An 18475-nucleotide genomic window follows, 5' to 3' on the forward strand; every position below is an offset into this window, starting at 1 on the left:
GTGGGTATTGGCAAATAGTCCCAATGGACACAGTGTGATGATGGGCTCTCCAGGTACTGTTGCAAGGCTGTAATATACCATTTTTCTTACTACAGTACCCTAGGATCAGCTTGCTCTTTTGTCTCTCATAATGAAAATACTTTCTATGGGTGGAAGGATTCTTTAATTAACTAAATAGCTCTGGATTTAGACATACAACCACTGCTGCGCCTGCCTTTTTTTGAGTCCCAAATCTCCTTTAATGCAACTAAATACTCCTCTGTGGCTTGGCTCTGGTTGCCGTCCTAACATCACCTCTTCCAAATATCCACTCCTGCAGGTTTTTTTATAGACTATTTAAATACAGTCTGGAGCAGCTAATGCTGTAATCTTCCAACTCCGTTTTGCTGGGTGGGCAGAAGAACTGCAGGTTTGTTTCTGACTTTTCTCCACTGTTGGCAGAATGGTTAGCTGCCTACAAATTAGCATATATTGTAATGTAAAGTGTCAGTTTAGTTACTGACTTCTGTATGCATGCTATTAGTACAGTGCTGTATTATCAAATGCCCAAGTCACCTCTCCTGCTAGTGGGGGTAATGTCAGAGTTAGCAACGCATCTGACTAAATTAGAACAGTTAATGCTTGGCTTCATAATTGAAGGGGTTTTAAAAGTTATTTAAATAACTGTAGAGAAGCTGGGTAGGGAGCTCTTGGGATGTTGATGTATGACTTGTTTATTAAAAAAATAATGTGATTTAGAAGTGCAAGGGTCAACTGGATGCTTCTGTCCAGATGGCAGCAGAGCGAGCCGTAGAGCCCTACCCAATGTGAGTAACATCTATCCTAGTACTAACTATAAATAACCTCTGTTTAAACAGTAAAAATAAGTATTTTTTTATCTTATTTTGAGTCATCCTGCACTGAAAAGGCATACAAAGGACCTAGGGAAACTGCACCCTGTCTTGAAAGTTGTACCGAAACTGTGTTAGTGGAAGCTTGAGGCCCTTCTGATACCTACAGGCCTGGTGTTTTCACACCTCTCTCTCTCCACTAAGACTGCTGTATAAAAATCTCACAGGGAAAAATGTTAATGTTTTAATTATTTTGCTTTATTTTGTTGTATTAGTTGTGATTTTCAGGGAAAAGTAGACTTTTACTGTCTCTGCCTATGTCCATTAAGGGAGATGCAATAGCAAGAGAGAAATCCTTTCTGGTGTCTACAGAGGTGACAGCAATGGCAAGTAGTTTGTACATGCTTGTGGGGAGAACATGACACTATGACACTAAGACTGCAGAACAGCTGAGCCAAAGTGTCCCCTTTGGAGAAGGAAAGCCTGCCTCTGTCGTTCCCACCTGCTGCCTTCCAGCCATGTTTTTGTTTCTCTACCATGAGGAACGTTTAAAGCCAGGATGGCTGAACTGATGGCACAACCACTTCCCCGCCTGTCATTGTTTGGCCCCCCACATGCGGACATCCGCAGGAGCGGTGCTTGCCCGGTGGCGACTGATGCTGGGTCCCCTTGTCCTGCTCCTCTTCTCCCTTTCCTCCCGCCAGCTGTCACAGGGCATGGAGACATGGCCAGGCTCTCCTCCCCGCATTCCCCCCAGCTGCAGAAAACCCACATTCCCACTCTCTTCTCTGCCTGTGGGGTTTCTTTTGGTGTGCTGTGTTGTGGTCAAGGGAAATGCTGAAGAAACCAAATCCTAGGCCTTGCTGATTGAGGCACTGCCAGGGCTTCAGTCAAACGCAGGTTTCAAAAGCAGAAGTCTGACTCCAGGGAAGCTGTCAGGAGGCAGCGGAGATCAAATAGGAAGAGCAGCGACTGTAATTGAAGCTTTTGAGTATTAACGCAGTGCTAGAGGGCCACCATTAGTGGCTGTAGGCCTCTCGTTCACAATGATTTTGGTGGCAGTGCGTAGCCCCTGCACACAGCTCCACTAGGCCCATTTCTTTTAAGTGTTTGACTCAACCGGACTTTGAGGCTCTGCTAAATTCCTCTGGCTAAGTGGACGTACGGGCTGCTGGGACCCGCCGTGTCCCGTGAGGACAGGCTAGGCTGTGAGGTGACCACTCAGCGGGAGGGTGTCCCGCCGGGGCTCCCCAGGCCTACCCCGCTGAGGGACGGGGGTCGAGTGCTTCTCCGGCCTGGAGGGCGCGGGCCCGCCGGCGTGGAAGGCCCTGCAGCGCCGACAGGCCGCGGGGGCGGCCCCGGCTCCCGCGCGGAGACACCGGCGGCGCTGGGCCCACGGCGGCCGCCACCCCGGCCCGGCGCGGCTGCCCTTCCCGCCCGCCTTCCCTGAGGGCCGGCCCTGGCCCCGCCCCGCGGAGGCGGAGCTGCCGCCGACCCCGCCCCTCCCTGCCCTCCGCGCCGGGTTACATGGCGGCGGCTGCGGCAGCGGCGACTGCGGCGAGGCGGGCGCGCGCCGGGCGGGAGCTGGTGGCGGGGCCGCGGGGCCCGGCCGTGTGAGCAGTGCAGACCCCGATGAGCCTGGGAAGGCCCGTGAGTGCGGCGGGGCGGCCGGCGAGGCGGCGCGGGGGGAGAGGGGGATCTCGGGCCGCCGCACGCGCGGGCCCAGCCCCGCCGCACAAAGGCGCTTTGTTCCCTCCCGCCGGACGGCGGCGGCGCCCCCCGGCCCGGCCCGGCCCGCTCCGCCCCGCCGGGGCCCGGCCCGTCCGCACTGCGGCGGCGGCGGCGGCCCGGGGGCAGCGGCGGTGGCGGGGCTGAGGAAGGAGGGAGGGAAGGAGGGCGGGCGGGGGCGGCCGCGAGGGGGGCGCTGCCAGCGGCCAACGGCTGCGGCCCGGGCGGCGCCCCGCCGGGCCCAGGGGGTCGTCTCTCCCGCCGGAGCGGGGCCCGCGGGGCCGGGGCGGCGGGCGGCGTCCGCGCCCTGAAGGGCGTTTGAAGGTAGGGCTCCTCCGCGCTGCGGCGGCCCCGCGAGGGCGCCGGGTCCGGTGGCCGCGGTGCGGCGCGGCCGGGGGCCGTGCTGGCCGCTTCCCCCCCCCACGGCCGGAGGCATGGCGGGGGTGGGTCCCCTCTGCCTGAGCGGTCGCCGGTGTCGAGGGGGTGCGCGGGAAAGGAGCGACGCTGGCGAGCGAAGCTGGCTCGTGCCGGAGGGACGGCGGGAGGAAGGACGTCCTTCGCCGGGACAGCTGTGGGCTGGCGGCGGCCTGGCCGGCGCGGGGGGAGCCCGGCCTCTCCGAAGTCTGAGGAAGTTTTGGTACTGAATCCGGTGCCGGCGGGGCCTCGCCGGCGGCTCCTCGCGGGGGATTCGGCGCCGCTCTCCGGCCGCTGTGCCGGGAGACATGGGGACAGGTACCGCTCGCTCCCGCTGCCAGGGCGCCCGCAGGCTGCCCCGTAACCTCGAGCACCTTTTGTGGGAAAAGTGACTTAATAGTTCTCGTAAGCAGCTTGAAACACCCGATGAAAACAGCTCGAAGAGAGGCTGCTCGAGTTTTGGAATTTGGAAGAACAGGTACCCCTGGCTAGGCAGGCAGGATGCGCACGCTTGGCTTCTGCGTGATGAGTATCTCTTTCTCTGGTGAATTCAGTGCCATTTTGGATCAGCCTGACAATAGCTAAGTTAATTGTGTCGTAGAAAAAGAAGCGGTCGTTGGCGTGTTGTCGTATGGCCAGTGCAAATGTTGATAAAAGCGCTTTGCCACAAGCTTTTTTTATTTTTTTATGTGTATATATATATATGAATATTTATATAAGAGTGTGTGTGTGTATATAAAAATAACATTGTGATAGCATGATATGTTTATAAACCAGTTACAAGTTCCAGAAAGTGGTGGCTTAAAATAGGGCTAGATTTTAGTTTGGCAATCAGGTTCAGAAAATGTGCGCTGTAAAGCTAAAATGGGAACTTTCATTTCAACCTCTTGCTCAGGCTCAGTCCTGGCTTGTGCGGTCGTTATCTTTAATTCACTCTTGACTGGTTAACTGTTCAGTGGAACAGCAGACGGTAGCAGATCTGCCGAGGTGCAGAAGGCTGTGGTTAGTTGATGGCAGGCTTCTTCAGTGTTGAGTTTTCATTGAATTATCTGAAGGGAGGACCGAACCATTTTTATTTATGATACAGAAAAACGCAGTGGATTTTTGTGTGCTTTTACAGATCCTTCAGAAGATTTATAAACTAATAGTAACATTTGCTGACTGCCAGCACAGAGTTCCCTAAACAGTGTGGGGAGCAAGTAGGAGGCTGTAGAAAAGCGGCAGTTTCGTGAGTTGGACGATGACTCACTCTGCCTACTGACTGCAACGTGGCTGATCTAAAAAAAAAAAATACTTCTGTGCCCCGTATTTTTATAGTCAAAGGGATAGTACTTAACAGGTTGTATAATATGTCATTAGTCATTCTTGGTCTTTCTCTTGTGAGTAATGATTTGATCATTATGTGGTCTGCATAATCAAATTAACTGGTATCTTTCCATCTTATATGTATTTCTGAAAAAGTAAATGTCTCATACTTGACTGTGTTTCAGTGTACATCCTGTTTCCTGAAAACTGTGATAAATCCACGTGCAGAAGTTGAGCACGAATTGAAGGGGCTGCTTGCATAATGCATGAAGCTGGTCGTGTGCGGTGATGTCTGCCAGCACTAGGAATAATTTCAAAGATGACAGCCCTTCTGTGGGTCACTTCTGCTGCCCTCTCCTGAGAACTGATCTGTTTTAAAAGCATAGTTGTAAACCACTTAGGAAACTAGTATCTTTGTGTTTCCCTTTTTAAACTTTGTGGGAGGAAGGAATAAAAGTACCGCTTTAAAAAGTGGTAGTCTTGGAAAGGTGACAGCTACCCTAAATGAAAACATCAGTGCCTGCGTGAATAGCCTATTTGGCACAAATAGGGATGATAAACACCCCCTTTTTATACTGTAGTCCATCATGTGTTGTAAGTGGTTAGAGCATGTTACACACAACTGAAGAGGAATTTGTCATTTTTGTTTATTTAGTGTGTATTTTCAAGACAGAGGGTTGGACTGATGGTTATGACTTTCATTGAAACTGAAAATGTACAAACTTAACAGGTGTTGCTGTCACTCTTTGTAAGTACTAGTGTTTTAAAAAACCCACCTCGTTATTTTCCAAAGTTAAAAATCACTATAAAATGCAAAGAAGAAAATTTGTTACTTTGAGCTCATTTTGGCTTGAGAAAAGCCTTGATTTCTTCTAGTTGATTACCCTTTAAGTAATTATTTTCTTAGTCAGAGTGAAAGAAAGTTTGGGGTTAACTTTTTTTATTTTCCATCCCTCCTATCTGCTTCTGGTCCACAAGACTATTTGTCCTAAATGTCTGTTTGCTATTAACTCGTGGATGGGAAAACTAGTTCAGCTGCTTCCCTGGCATGAGCGATGCTCTGGGGGCTGCAGCCCTGGTCGAGGGGCCAGCTCACGGGCGATGGCAGCGAAGGGGCTGCAACGTGTGAGCAAAGGCCTGCGCTTAGGTGAGAGGTTGAACTGGCATAGTGAAAGAAGTATATCTTTAGTGTGAAAGTAGTTAATGTGTGGGGTTAGTTTAGAAGCGTATTTTTTTGGTTAGACAAGGATATGTGAACCTGCTACAGCATTGTCATCTGTTATGTTTCCAAAGTAGAATTTTCAGTGGTGGTAAATGAACAATCACTCTCAATGACTGAGTCTTAATTTCATTTGTTTTAATAGTGGGGCATTTTTGCTAGGACAATGTCTAATTGTCCTCATCATACTCATATGAGGTACCGTATCTGTTTGGTAGATAGGCTGCCTCCTGGTCAGCTTCCTAGGATTAGATCCTGTTTTGAATGATAGCTGGGCACTGCTTTTTGTGGCTTTGGGATTAAGTAATTTGCTCATAGTTACATAGGAAGTTTGTAGCAGGATCAGGTCAAATTGAAGGCTGCAATGGGTTGCTTATGTTGTCAACATTTGTTTTCTTAGCTGAATCACTCTGATTCTGAAAATCATTACATACCTTCTGAAAATGTTGCAATTAGTGGTCACCTGGTGGAAGGATATCGTATAATCTGATGATTAAAAATGCATAATTTCAGGGATTCAGAATGAAAATTTTAGGACTCCTACTTCAGTAAGCAAATGGGCCATAACTCCCTTTCTCCTTGAAGCGGTAATGGCATAACTGCCCTCATGTTGTAGTACTGCTGCTGCCTTTGTGTAGTTGTGGCAGTAAGGGGTAGGATCTGAGTTATGGTGAAGAAATCAGCAGATCTTACTCCTTGCTACTGATGGGCATCTTTTCAAACCTGATCCTGTGCTGTTTAATGGAACTAGCTAAAAGAGAGGTTCCAGATGTGTCACCCAGCTGGTGCAAACCGATTCTGTATGGCTGCATATTGAAGACATCAGCAATGTGAAACAATAGGCATAATTATGGTGAAGAATACAACTGGTTTTAGATGGTCCCAAGGATATAAATTACAGCTTATTGCATGGTATTTGAACAGAGGCCTTGGACCTTGAGTTAACATGAAATTTAAAGTGTTAGTATAAGCTACAAAAATGAATTTCCACAACAATTTTTTGGGGGGATGGGGAATGAAAGGAAAATGGGCTGGGGTGATGTAAATTTTTTTACAAGCAGCAGGCCAGAATGAGTGAACCTGAAAATGGTGCATGTGAATGAGAAAATATTTTTAGGTTTAAAAAAAAGTTAAAAATCAAGAGGCTAGACTTCTGGTTTTTATAATCGTGAGCAAAGAGTTGGATAGTCACTGATGCTATCCTGATTAACTCTAGGATAAATTTTATATTTGTTCTTTAAGTAAAATCATGGGTATTATAAGAAGGGTCCTCACACTGATGTCTTAATACGGATATAAATTCAAGATAGTTTTGGGAAAAGTAACAGTGTTACCTCACTATGTTTGTACTAAGGTTATAATAAACCTTGAAAACACGGTCTGAAATAAGGACTCTTGGCAGTATGAGAAGAAAGGAATCTCAAGGCAATAGTTACACATGCTGAGTAAAGAAAGCTCTGTAGATCACCCTTCTGGCAGGGTACTATACCACATCAGTGGAGGGCAGCTCAAAGCTTTTCAGTTTAGAAGTATTACATGTGGTGATCTTTCTTTAAAAAGAAAAACCCAGAAGATGATAGCATGTGTTTCCTTCTTCTTTCCTGCGTTTGTCACGTGGCTGTACAAATACCTGGAGGCAGGTGGTGTGTGGCAGGAGGGAGTGAGCCAGGGCACTGGGGCTGTGTGTCTTGGTGGCAGTCAGGCTGGAGCCTAAGGAATGGTGATATTTAAATGCATTGAAACAGTCTTGTTTCTGTTTGCCAGTGTGCCTTTCTTTATTTTTTTTTTCCTGCATGCAATTCTAATTACTTTAGTGAATTGAGGCCATTATTTAGAATATGGTAATAATTTGTCAGCTGCTTTTGCTGCTCTATTAGGAGTGGGGAGACTTGTTTTGCTTGGTCCCGGTCGTCACACTGGAGTGCTAGCACAGTTTTAAGGGAAAACACTCATACAGTTAATTCTAAAGTGTTGGGATAGTTTGGAGAACTTTGCATTTATTTAGAGAGCTGGGTGAAGAGCTGAAATGCGTTAATCTAAGATCGAAGAGAAGACATACTTAGTGGTTTTATGTGACCTATAGTTGTTGGGAAGAACATACAAGTGACTTGTAATGGAACTGCCCAAACCTTACCCACACTGCAAAAGGTACACCTTTGACTCTTCTCTTTGTGGCATCTTTGAGCTTTTAAAAGAAATGAGGATGTTGTGCAGAAATGCAACATATGGTCTTTATGACTGCATTCTGCTGCTGCTGACAGGGAAACTTACTGAGAAAATTACCGCATTTGTTTTCATAAATAGTAGTTGCGTTCATTAGACTATTAAAAATAAATGATGTCTGAAAGTGCCCATATGTTAGGGGAAATGGTTATAGAATATATCAGTTACTGTGTAAAATGTACTTGCTGTTAGTTTTTCTCTGTAATCTAGGTTGGATAAGTATAGAAGTAATTGATAAAGTAATATTTGTCTAATATGTAGGAATTACCCCTATGATTCCTGTAACAATGAATCTATAGAGGCAAAATTATGATTTGAGATGTTAGTAAACTTCATCCAAAATCACAAGGATTTAAGCTTTAGAAGTGGCATCGGATGTGTGCTGTATATTCTGGAAAGTCAATGAATATGGGGAGTGCACAAACCTCACCTTTTTCATGTGAACGGTACCCAGTTATCTCTTATGGTGAAATAGTTAAAATTCTGATTTTGTCTTTGAGTAAAAGTTTAGTGGAAAGAATTATGCCAAAATTTAGTGACTGAGGTGCAGGTTATTATTGTTTCTGACTTGTTTCTTAACAGCTGTATTGGAAAATTACCAAGTTTTCTGATATTCCCTTCTTTATTAAGACTCGGTAGGATTTTTCATTGTGTGCCTTATATTCTCAATAGGTTATATCTAAAACTTTCACAATATATGTTTAGAAATGGTGGTTGGTGATTATTGTCAGTTTTCTTCCACAAGTATGAAAAGTATATGTCATTTCTAGTTTAGCTTTTGTGATGGTTTCTTATTTTGTAACGGGACACTAAATAAGTTGTATACTTAGGACAACTTAAGGAGTTGGGGGAAGAGGAAGACTTCTATATGTGCTGGAATACTGATGTATTTTTCTCTCCTTTTCAGGTTGTCACGGAGTAAAATGGATGGTAGCTTTGATTGTGATTGTGGTGAGCTGGAGCCACCTGATCATTAACAGAAGGCATCTTTTGTAAATCAAGAGCTGCCAGTTTCCTGTTTAACTAGACTGTAAACAAAGGAGAGAAAAAGGAGGAAGAAGGAAAAAAAAAATAGTGCTTACCAGCACCATAGAATGACGCTGCTCAGGACCAGTCCAACACTGAATGTATCTGCACTGTGAGGAGGAGGATGTTAATAGAAGCCTATTATGTGCATATTTATTCACATTTTTGTTAAATGTTAACCAGTTTAGCACAGTAGAGCTGAGTGCATAGTATGTCATTTCATTCCGTTTGAGTTTCTTGTGAGTATTTTCTTTAATGTCTGCAGAAATGCTGCACCTTTCTTGAACTATGAATGCTGCAATCTTTCTATCTTATGCTCGGTTTGAGTTCTAGAGCTTACGGGCTCTAAATTCAAGGGGACACAACAGGCCTGGCTGGCTCATAATGAAATGAGAGTGTCAAGAAACCATCTTGCAGTCAAAGCCAAGTGTTTCTTCTCCCTTTCTGTAAGACCTTTCCTTCAGATACCAGTGGAAGTGTCTCCGTGTGTTTACAGAAGCTTAGTAGTTTGAGGAAAAAGAAACGTAAAGAATTTTAAAATGGCAGAAAAATTTGAAAGTCTCATGAACATTCATGGTTTTGATCTGGGCTCTCGGTATATGGACTTAAAACCACTGGGCTGTGGTGGAAATGGCTTAGTTTTTTCTGCTGTCGATAATGACTGTGACAAAAGAGTGGCTGTCAAGAAAATTGTCCTTACAGATCCCCAGAGTGTTAAACATGCTCTACGTGAGATCAAAATTATTAGAAGACTTGACCACGATAACATTGTCAAAGTATTTGAAATTCTTGGTCCTAGTGGAAGCCAGTTAACAGATGATGTGGGCTCCCTTACAGAATTGAACTGTGTTTACATTGTCCAGGAATACATGGAGACAGATCTGGCTAATCTGCTAGAGCAAGGCCCTTTACTGGAAGATCATGCCAGACTTTTCATGTACCAGCTGCTACGTGGGCTCAAGTATATTCACTCTGCAAATGTTCTGCATAGAGATCTCAAACCAGCTAATCTTTTCATTAATACTGAAGACTTGGTGCTGAAGATTGGTGACTTTGGTCTTGCACGAATCATGGATCCTCATTATTCCCACAAGGTATGTGAAGAGTGGGAATATTTAAGTGATGCACTGACAACCGTGCCTTCTTAAAATAGCATCTTTCTCCCTTTTGCAGAGGTAGATAGTCTGTGGAAGGCCTCGTTAGCCGGTAGAATATCATGTTAGGGATCATACAGTAGAACTGGAATGCTTGCAAATAGAGTGAAACAGATCTGGATGACATGTTTTGTCTCAGATAGAACTACTGCAAGCATAAAATAAAACTTTTTTTTTTTTACTAGATGTGTTCAGAAAAGCAGATTTTTAACAGTGAATACAGAACCTGAGAATAAGAGCAACAGTTAGAGGCACAACTATAGAAGCCTTAGATAAGTTTATAAGGGGTGCATTCACAGTGTGCAAGTGTGGCTACTTCCTGGGACTGATTTAGAGGTCCTGTCTTCCTGGTTTAGATGATGTTTCACAAGAGAGTTCATTATTATCTCTGCATTTATTTGGCATCTGCGAATAAGAAAGTTTTGCTGCAGTACCTCATTTGACTAATAGTGTCATACCTCTATAGTGTTGCTGTTCACTCATAAAGATATTGCTGTTCCATTTTAAAAGGTAGAAAGGCTTAGTAGGGGGCAGATGGTGCTATCCCTAGGACCTCGAGACCAAAAAATCTTGTAGTAGTGCATTAAAAAATAAGAAACAAGTAATTAAAAAAACATATCTCTTAAAAATCTAAGTAAGCTTTTTTCTTTTTTTAAATTAATTTCATTAGGGCCATCTTTCTGAAGGATTGGTCACTAAATGGTACAGATCGCCCCGTCTTTTGCTTTCTCCTAACAACTACACTAAAGCCATTGACATGTGGGCTGCAGGTTGCATCTTTGCTGAAATGCTGACTGGGAAAACCCTCTTTGCAGGTGGGTGGAATAAAAATGTGCATATATATTCCTAAAAGGAGTGGTACTGCTTAATTATCTTCCTAAAGAAAGGTTGATTCTCATGGCTAATATCAATAGTCATTGACTATCAGGATATGCTATATTATTGTGCAGTTATATAAGCAAACAATAAATTGATGTATTTCTAGAGCAGAAGACGTTTCAATTTTTGTTACTCATACCGGTGTGTATTTAGATAAATATCACAATTTAATTTAGTACTCATGGTAAATCTGTCTGTAATTAGGTTAAGCTAAACTTATTGGATGCTTAAGAGGTGTTCTAAATACATGTATTTTAGTGAATTGATGTATCCAGGGCGTATTTGAGGATTATGAATGCCCTGAATATCATATGCATAATCACTTCTTGCTTCTTTATATATTAAATTATGAGAGGGTAGCCCTTTTTTCCCCATGCCCAATTTTTTTGTCATCTACATACTGTTTTGACCTGACCTTTGTTTCAGTGCTATAGGGAGGACTCCTTAAGATTTAAAATTTAGTGTGGCATACCAAGGAAATGTGTAACCTCCAAATGTTTCTGGTAAGATAGGAAGCAGTGCTCTGATCTCATTGGGTGCATCTCCGTTAGTGCTTTGGTTAGGATTGGGAGCAAATTTTTGAAGCAAATCTCTTGATGGCCATCCTGTACCACACTGCTGATTTAGCTTAGTGCACAAACTAGAGTCTTTTTAGATAAAATGAAACTGCCGTTTGCACTGTAGGAGATCATCCAATGTGCTCCACCTGCTGATAGGCATGCAGTCCATGGGAGCAGATGAGCTAGTCTAGAGTAAACCCCTGAAATGCTTATTTTGTGGGCACCCTGGGGCCTCAGCAGCAGCTGTCTCATTCAAGCTTGCTCTTGGATTTGCTCCTCTTGGTCTAAATTACCGGGGTAATACAGATAAAACTTCTAAGAACTGAGCTTGCATTTAAAAGTTCACATTCCTTTAGATACATGTGGACTAAAAGCACACCTCTGCAGTAATTCTTAGCTTTGTACGTCAAGGTAATGAAATTGAGAGCTTCTTCCCATTAAGAACTATTAATGGAGTACTGTCACCTTCAAATCATTATTTTATAGAAATCAGCAATTAATATGCGAAGAAGCTTTTCTTAACTTGCAGTGAGTTGCTAACTCTTTGAGTTACTAACTATTGGAGTAATGTCCCCAGTGTGTTAAAAGCTCGGCTGGTAACAGATTTATTAAGTTTCCGTTGCATCAAGCACTTCTACTGGAAGATAGTGAAATAGTGGGAGAAAGTCTGTGGATTTCAGCATTCAGCATAGATTGATTGCAACTGCTAGCATTTTGGCTTTTTTTTGAGTAGCATTGGTATTTGCCACAAGTTTTTATTGGTCTAATATCTCTGTAGTGAGTTACTTTTTTTTGTTTTCTTAAACTCAGTAACCAAAATCCTAAGTTTATAGGCTCATTTATGTGCCCTAATTGCATTGTGCAGATACCTAGAAAAATATTTTTAGATGTGGATGTGTCCCTCTGATAATTTAGCACTGCCATAGTTTTCTGATTTAAAGAGCGGACTTATTAATGTCATGCATTTGAAAAGGGAAAATGGTTGGAGATACGACAGTTAGCCTGTCCTGAGAATCTGAATAAAATTCTTTTGCAAAGTTGTTTGGAGGGCTTGTTTTGGTTAATTTGCAACTTCCTGTCTGCTTCTGAACCATCCCTTAGGAATCCTGCTGTCTGGAAAGCTGACTGGAATGGGAAGGAAGAATGCAGATTAAAATTGCAGAATACCTGGGATGAGGGAGGGAAGGGAAGTTGAGGCAGAGGAATTCAACAGCTGTTCCAAACAATCCTGCAATTCTTTCTTCTAAATAGATATTTTAAAGTGCTCATTTCGTTTATAATGGAAAGAAAGCTGATTAATTTTAGGATGGATAGGACATGAAATAATGATACAGTAAAATCTGTTTTCCAGCAAATTACAGACAGTATAACATCTGATAGATTATATTAAGTAATTTGTAATAGTCTGAAGTAGGAGGACAAAACAGCTTTTTCAATCCAGCAAATAAGTTAACACGAGGCAGGACTGATTCAGTTGGGGAATGTAGGTCTTGGTCAAATTTTCTGTAGTGACTTTGCCTCAGCTTTTCTTTAAGTCATCTGGCAGATACGTAGTAGGATGTCCAGTGCAGACAGTGGTGCAAACTGATAGCGCAGAGATTTTGACATGGTACAATCTCTTTCTGGCCCTGCTTATTTTTGTATTTAATGTCACATGCGTCAGTATCACTGATGATTGCCCAGAGCTGCTTGGTGAAACAGTGGCATGCAAATAATCTATATAGCTTCATCTCCTACTTGAATCTCTAGGGTGCTACATGTTTCTTGGATCTGAACACTAAATTGAGGTAGACAAGCTGTATTTCTGGGTACTCCAGCTTTAACACTGGTACTGAATATAGATGCCATTCATTATTCAAAATTCACCTGCTGTATAGGCCCTTATAGTTCTTTACCCAAGGAAACTTCAGATAGTGCTAAAAGTGTACTATAATTTCAATCATAATACAGTACTTCCCCCCCCCCCCCCCCCCCAAGATTACAGTGCTTAACTGGCAGGTGATTTTTGTCTTCCACCTGACAGTAATACAGGGATACAGGGTTTCAGAGTAGAATATTAATACAAATAGTTGTGGCCTGTAAGATCTCTTGCTGAGCTAAACCACTACTGTTTTTATTAATATGGGACATATAATTCAAAGTGAGGTCAAATACTGAATTCATTAGGTGGATCAGTTGAAAGGGGAGGATTGCAGTATATAGTCTATAACAAAAAGATAAGAGTGTTGCTGTAGAGTACCTCATCCATGGTGAAAGCATCCTTGCAAAAGCTTATGGTTAGGTCGTGTTATCTGTGTGTAGCAGCTCTGTAATTCTTCAGACGCTACAGCATTTTTGAGAGCTCTTCAGATTTATTATCATTCAAATTTAGAACTTCAGCCTTTCCTCTGTTGTAGGAGATAATAGTCTTCTACTGCAAATAGCTGCTCAGAGCACAAAATTTTGACATGCCTTTCACATACAGGGATCAGAAGTGTTTGAAGTTGAAATGGCAGCTTGTATTTTCTCTTGGTGTTTAGGTGCACATGAACTTGAACAGATGCAGTTGATTCTAGAATCAATTCCTGTTGTACATGAGGAGGACCGTCAGGAGCTTCTCAATGTAATTCCAGTTTACATTAGAAATGATATGACTGAGCCACACAAACCTTTAACTCAGTTGCTTCCAGGCATCAGTCCTGAAGGTAAGTAGTTCAGAAAAAAATACTTTCTGTATTTAAAAATCATAAAATAGTGAAGAACTTTACAATGCATGTGTGTGATTGTTAAAAGCAAGCTTCAGTTAGAAGAATCTGTGTGTTCTCTGAAGAAGGATTGTCTTCTGCTGTAATAAAAAATTTGCTTACATGATAGCTACTTGGTCATCTTTGGAGTAGAGTTGTGAATCTCAGCTGGACCTGTTTGCACTGGAAGACTGGTCAGATTGCTCTAATTTGAGACAGTGGCCTTCTAAATATAAGGGAACATTGGAATGGAGTCAGTATAAAACAACTGTCTTTCAAATCTTTTTAAAAGAAAGTCCCCAAACCAAACTGACAGCAATGTTTCCTGATAGCTGTTGGTGGATAGTGATCCAGCTTGAAGCATTCTCTCTTACTATTTTTTCCTGCTTTGAGTTAAATTATTGTTGATCTTAGATTTGACCTCTACTCTTCTAGCTTTTCTATGGCAACAGAATGCATATTTGGCAGTATAGTCTCAGTAGCTGATACTTCACAGGTGGCTACTTTTAAGCAAATGCACACCTCTAGAGCAAAGCACTGCACCTTAATCTTAAATTCTAGATGTCTGAAATGTCATTTTTCTCCTATTTAATGATACCTTTTTCTCTGCAGCACTGGACTTTCTGGAGCAAATTTTGACATTTAGTCCCATGGATCGATTGACAGCAGAAGAAGCTTTGTCCCATCCTTATATGAGCATTTATTCCTTTCCAACGGATGAGCCTATTTCAAGTCATCCTTTTCACATTGAAGATGAGGTTGATGATATTCTGCTGATGGATGAAAGTCACAGCCATATTTATAATTGGGAAAGGTAAATTTATCACTTACTGTGGCATGTAGCATAACTGAATGGTTTTGTGCTTGAAGTAATGTTGCTTCATGGGCATCACTTCCTTTTCTGTTTGTTTCTTCTTAAGTTGACCTGAGAATAAACTTTTCCCTAATAGGCAGTGTGTTGTCATTGGGTTTATAATTCATTAGGCTGACTTGGATATGCTGATGCATTCCTGAGATGCACTCAGGACTCTAGATTCTAGAGTTAATCTCTCCATTACTTTTTTTCCCAAAATATATTTCTCTAAAAAATAAACTTTAAATGAAGAGAGTTTTAAGTATAATCGTCTTGTCCAATGCTTAGCTCATATAGTAGTAGAGAGACTTACAGTAGTCATTTAAAGTCAGTTAAACACACTTTAAGGAAGAGTTTTGTAAATGGAGTGAGCTATTGTACATAATTCTGGACTTAAATCTTTCAGATGTGCATATGAGGATTACTTTATGCCAGATTAAATTAAAAACCTGGAAGAGGTACCTGATTGGATTGAGGAAAAACTCTATCTGTGTTGAATTGTCATTATTCTGTAAGGGAATTTCTAAACTTAACTGTCTTTGTCTTGGGAGCTAGAAGACTGGTTTTTTGCTGCTAACACTTAGGAAATTGTTTTACAGATACCATGAAAGTCAGTTTTCAGACCATGACTGGCCTATTCATAATAACTATGAAGCTGATGAAGTTCAGCGTGATCCAAGGGCTCTTTCTGATGTTACTGATGAGGAAGAAGTGCAAGTAGATCCTCGCAAGTATTTGGATGGAGATCGTGAAAAGTATCTGGAGGATCCTGCCTTTGACACCCACTTCTCTACTGAGCCTTGCTGGCAGTATTCAGATCACCATGAAAACAAGTATTGTGATCTGGAATGTAGTCACACTTGTAATTACAAAATGAGGTCATCTTCATACCTAGATAATTTAGTTTGGCGAGACAGTGAAGTTAACCATTACTATGAGCCCAAGCTTATTATAGATCTTTCGAACTGGAAGGAACAGAGTAAAGAAAAGTCTGATAAGAAAGGCAAGTCTAAATGTGAAAAGAATGGGTTGGTGAAAGCTCAGATAGCACTTGAGGAAGCATCACAGCAACTTGTTGAAAAAGAAAGGGAGAAGAATCAAGGATTTGACTTTGATTCATTTATAGCAGAAACCATTCAGCTTAGTTTACAACACGAGTCTACTGATGTTGATAAATTAAATGACTTGAATAGCTCAGTGTCTCAAATAGAGTTGAAAGGATTAATATCAAAGTCAGTAAGCAGAGAGAAGCAGGAGAAAGGAATGGCTAATTTGGCACAGTTAGAAGCTCTGTACCAAACTTCTTGGGACAGTCAGTTTGTAAGTAGTGGGGAGGAGTGCTTCCTCATAGACCAGTTTTGTTGCGAAGTAAGGAAAGATGAACAAGTTGAAAAAGAAAATACTTACACCAGTTATTTGGACAAATTTTTTAGTAAGAAGGAAGATGCTGAAATGCTAGAACCTGAGCCAGTAGAAGAGGGGAAGCTTGGGGAGAAGGAAAGAGAAGAGAGCTTTCTCAGTAACAGTGGAGAACTCCTCTTCAACAAGCAGCTTGAGGCTATAGGTATTCCTCAGTTTCACAGCCCTGTTGGTTCGCCACTGAAATCAATACAGGCCTCGTTAACGCCTTCTGCTATGAAATCATCTCCCCAAATTCCCCACAAAACATACAGCAGCATTCTGAAACATCTAAATTAAAACACTCAGCAGACATTTCTTTTCTATTCATGAGATGTGTTTGTCTTTTTTTATTACTAGTGTAAGTAATTTTTTTACTTGAATCAGACGGTGTAATTTTGGTATGGATTTCAGTAGTTTTCTGTTTACCATTGTTTTTACAATCCAGAATTACTTTCTATACATGAGTTACTTTTGTTTTTAAACTGGCATGTCGTTTGCACACAAAATTAAAGAATAGAGCAAAATAATGCAAAATGCAGGAGGTAACAAAAATGCACTAAACCGAGAAAAAAACACATTCTCTCAGTAAAACAGTGTCCATGTTTTGCAGAAAAAGAACCTTGCCTTGAAATTTACACAGTGAGACTGTACATAATTGCATGAAAATATCTATTTTTCCCAAAACATTTTTTCATTCATGCATATTTTAGAGTTTTTCATACTGTACACATTTCTTAGACACATGATACCAGCAGCAACTGAAATGAATGCAGAATTTGGTACGCATGTGTTATCTACCTCAAGGTAACAGCAGTATGTGGCAAAACATTAACCACCCATAGTGCTTCTCATTATGCACTTCTATTTAGCCAGCATTATTGTAGTAGCTATTCTTATTGAAAATCATTCAATATTTATAAATGTTCTGGTATGCATTCTTTATAGTGAAGTGTTAATATGCAGCACTTTTATTTATTTTAGCAAATAAGTATATTTCTGTAATTATAGAAAGTCAACTTAATTTTTGAGTTACTTTTCAGACAAAAGTTTTTGTTTAGCACTATGGTTTTATTGCCTACATAGCTGGATATATATTAACATCGGCTTATTCTGAGGCTATCCAATACATTTTTTTATTTTTATTTTTTAGTTTTCATTTCAAGTAAAGCACTCACTGTGTATAGGAATTTGTAATTGGAGGTGCTTGATCTCTACAAAAGAAATTAGGAATTGCTTTATTATCAAATGCTCCTAGAAGTCTTAATTGTGTTCATTTTTTAAAAATTTTGTAATGTTAGTTGTGTGCATGGAAATAATTAAGGTACAACATTACTGTAGGTTAAAGTTCTATATGGTGAGACATTTTGTTTTTACTGTATGTTTTTACTGAATGATTCCTGTCCCACTCCCAACCCCCTTCAAAAGCAAGCATGAATAAAATTAGGTTAAATATAGCATGTAGCATCTCGGTCTTCTGAAAATTTGTTTTACCTTCTGATTTTTTGAAATACTGGATGTATCATTGGCTCCCCTGTTTAAAACGAAAAACAAATAAAAACATGGCCAGCAAAAATGACTGTTGTGTTTTGATGCTTTGTACAATGAAAGATAAAGAGCTGCTACTGTAATGCAGCTGGCTGTCCTGTGAAGGCAAGCCTGCTTGCCTGCACTCCCTAATACAAGGTGCTCAAGGAAGCATGAGAAACTGTCTTGCAGTCTACCTTGGAAGTGCTGCTGCTGGGGATGCAGCGCCCTGGAAGGAGACTCCAGAAGTACACTTCTGTCCCAGTGCCTACGGCCTGTATTTAAGAAAATCTTGTGTAATGGTATGGCTATGAACGCATAAGTGTACAGTCGTGCCAATAACCATTTTTTATGACAACACAATTGACTTCCAGAGTATAAGTGAGCATTACTGTTTTATCGACTTTTTAGACAGAATAGTGTTAAAGTGGAAAAGCTGCTGTGAGCACATGTGAACACCTTCACGTTGTTCAACCTGGAGTGAAGGTAATTGTGCAGGTCCCTCAGCCAAGAGCCTGTCTGGAGCACTTTCACAAGGAGATTTCAGGAGCAGGACCAGGTAGCTCCTATGGGGTGTTTCAAAATGTGCAGATCGGGTCTCTGTTGCAGCAAGCCCTAAGAACAGTATGTGTTTCT

The 18475-nt window shown here is 41.8% G+C and overlaps 1 protein-coding gene across 4 annotated transcripts; it reads left to right on the forward strand.

Moving 5' to 3' along the window:
• The first annotated feature begins 2321 nt into the window (after window positions 1–2321).
• Window positions 2322–17888, forward strand: MAPK6 (mitogen-activated protein kinase 6). Of its 4 annotated transcripts, none has more exons than XM_072871580.1 (7): window positions 2322–2480; window positions 8627–8984; window positions 9609–9839; window positions 10570–10714; window positions 13858–14022; window positions 14674–14875; window positions 15514–17888. In XM_072871580.1, the coding sequence occupies exons 3-7, from the start codon at window positions 9615–9617 to the stop codon at window positions 16610–16612; spliced, it is 1836 nt and encodes a 611-aa protein (XP_072727681.1). In that variant the 5' UTR covers window positions 2322–2480; window positions 8627–8984; window positions 9609–9614; the 3' UTR covers window positions 16613–17888. The 4 variants fall into 4 exon arrangements, with proteins under 4 accessions (XP_072727681.1, XP_072727682.1, XP_072727679.1 ...); XM_072871581.1 differs by having other exon boundaries at window positions 8627–8857; XM_072871578.1 differs by having other exon boundaries at window positions 8627–9839.
• Window positions 17889–18475: the final 587 nt, after the last annotated feature.

The sequence above is a fragment of the Ciconia boyciana genome, chromosome 8 (genome assembly GCF_034638445.1).
Source record: "Ciconia boyciana chromosome 8, ASM3463844v1, whole genome shotgun sequence".
Classification (NCBI taxonomy): domain Eukaryota; kingdom Metazoa; phylum Chordata; class Aves; order Ciconiiformes; family Ciconiidae; genus Ciconia; species Ciconia boyciana.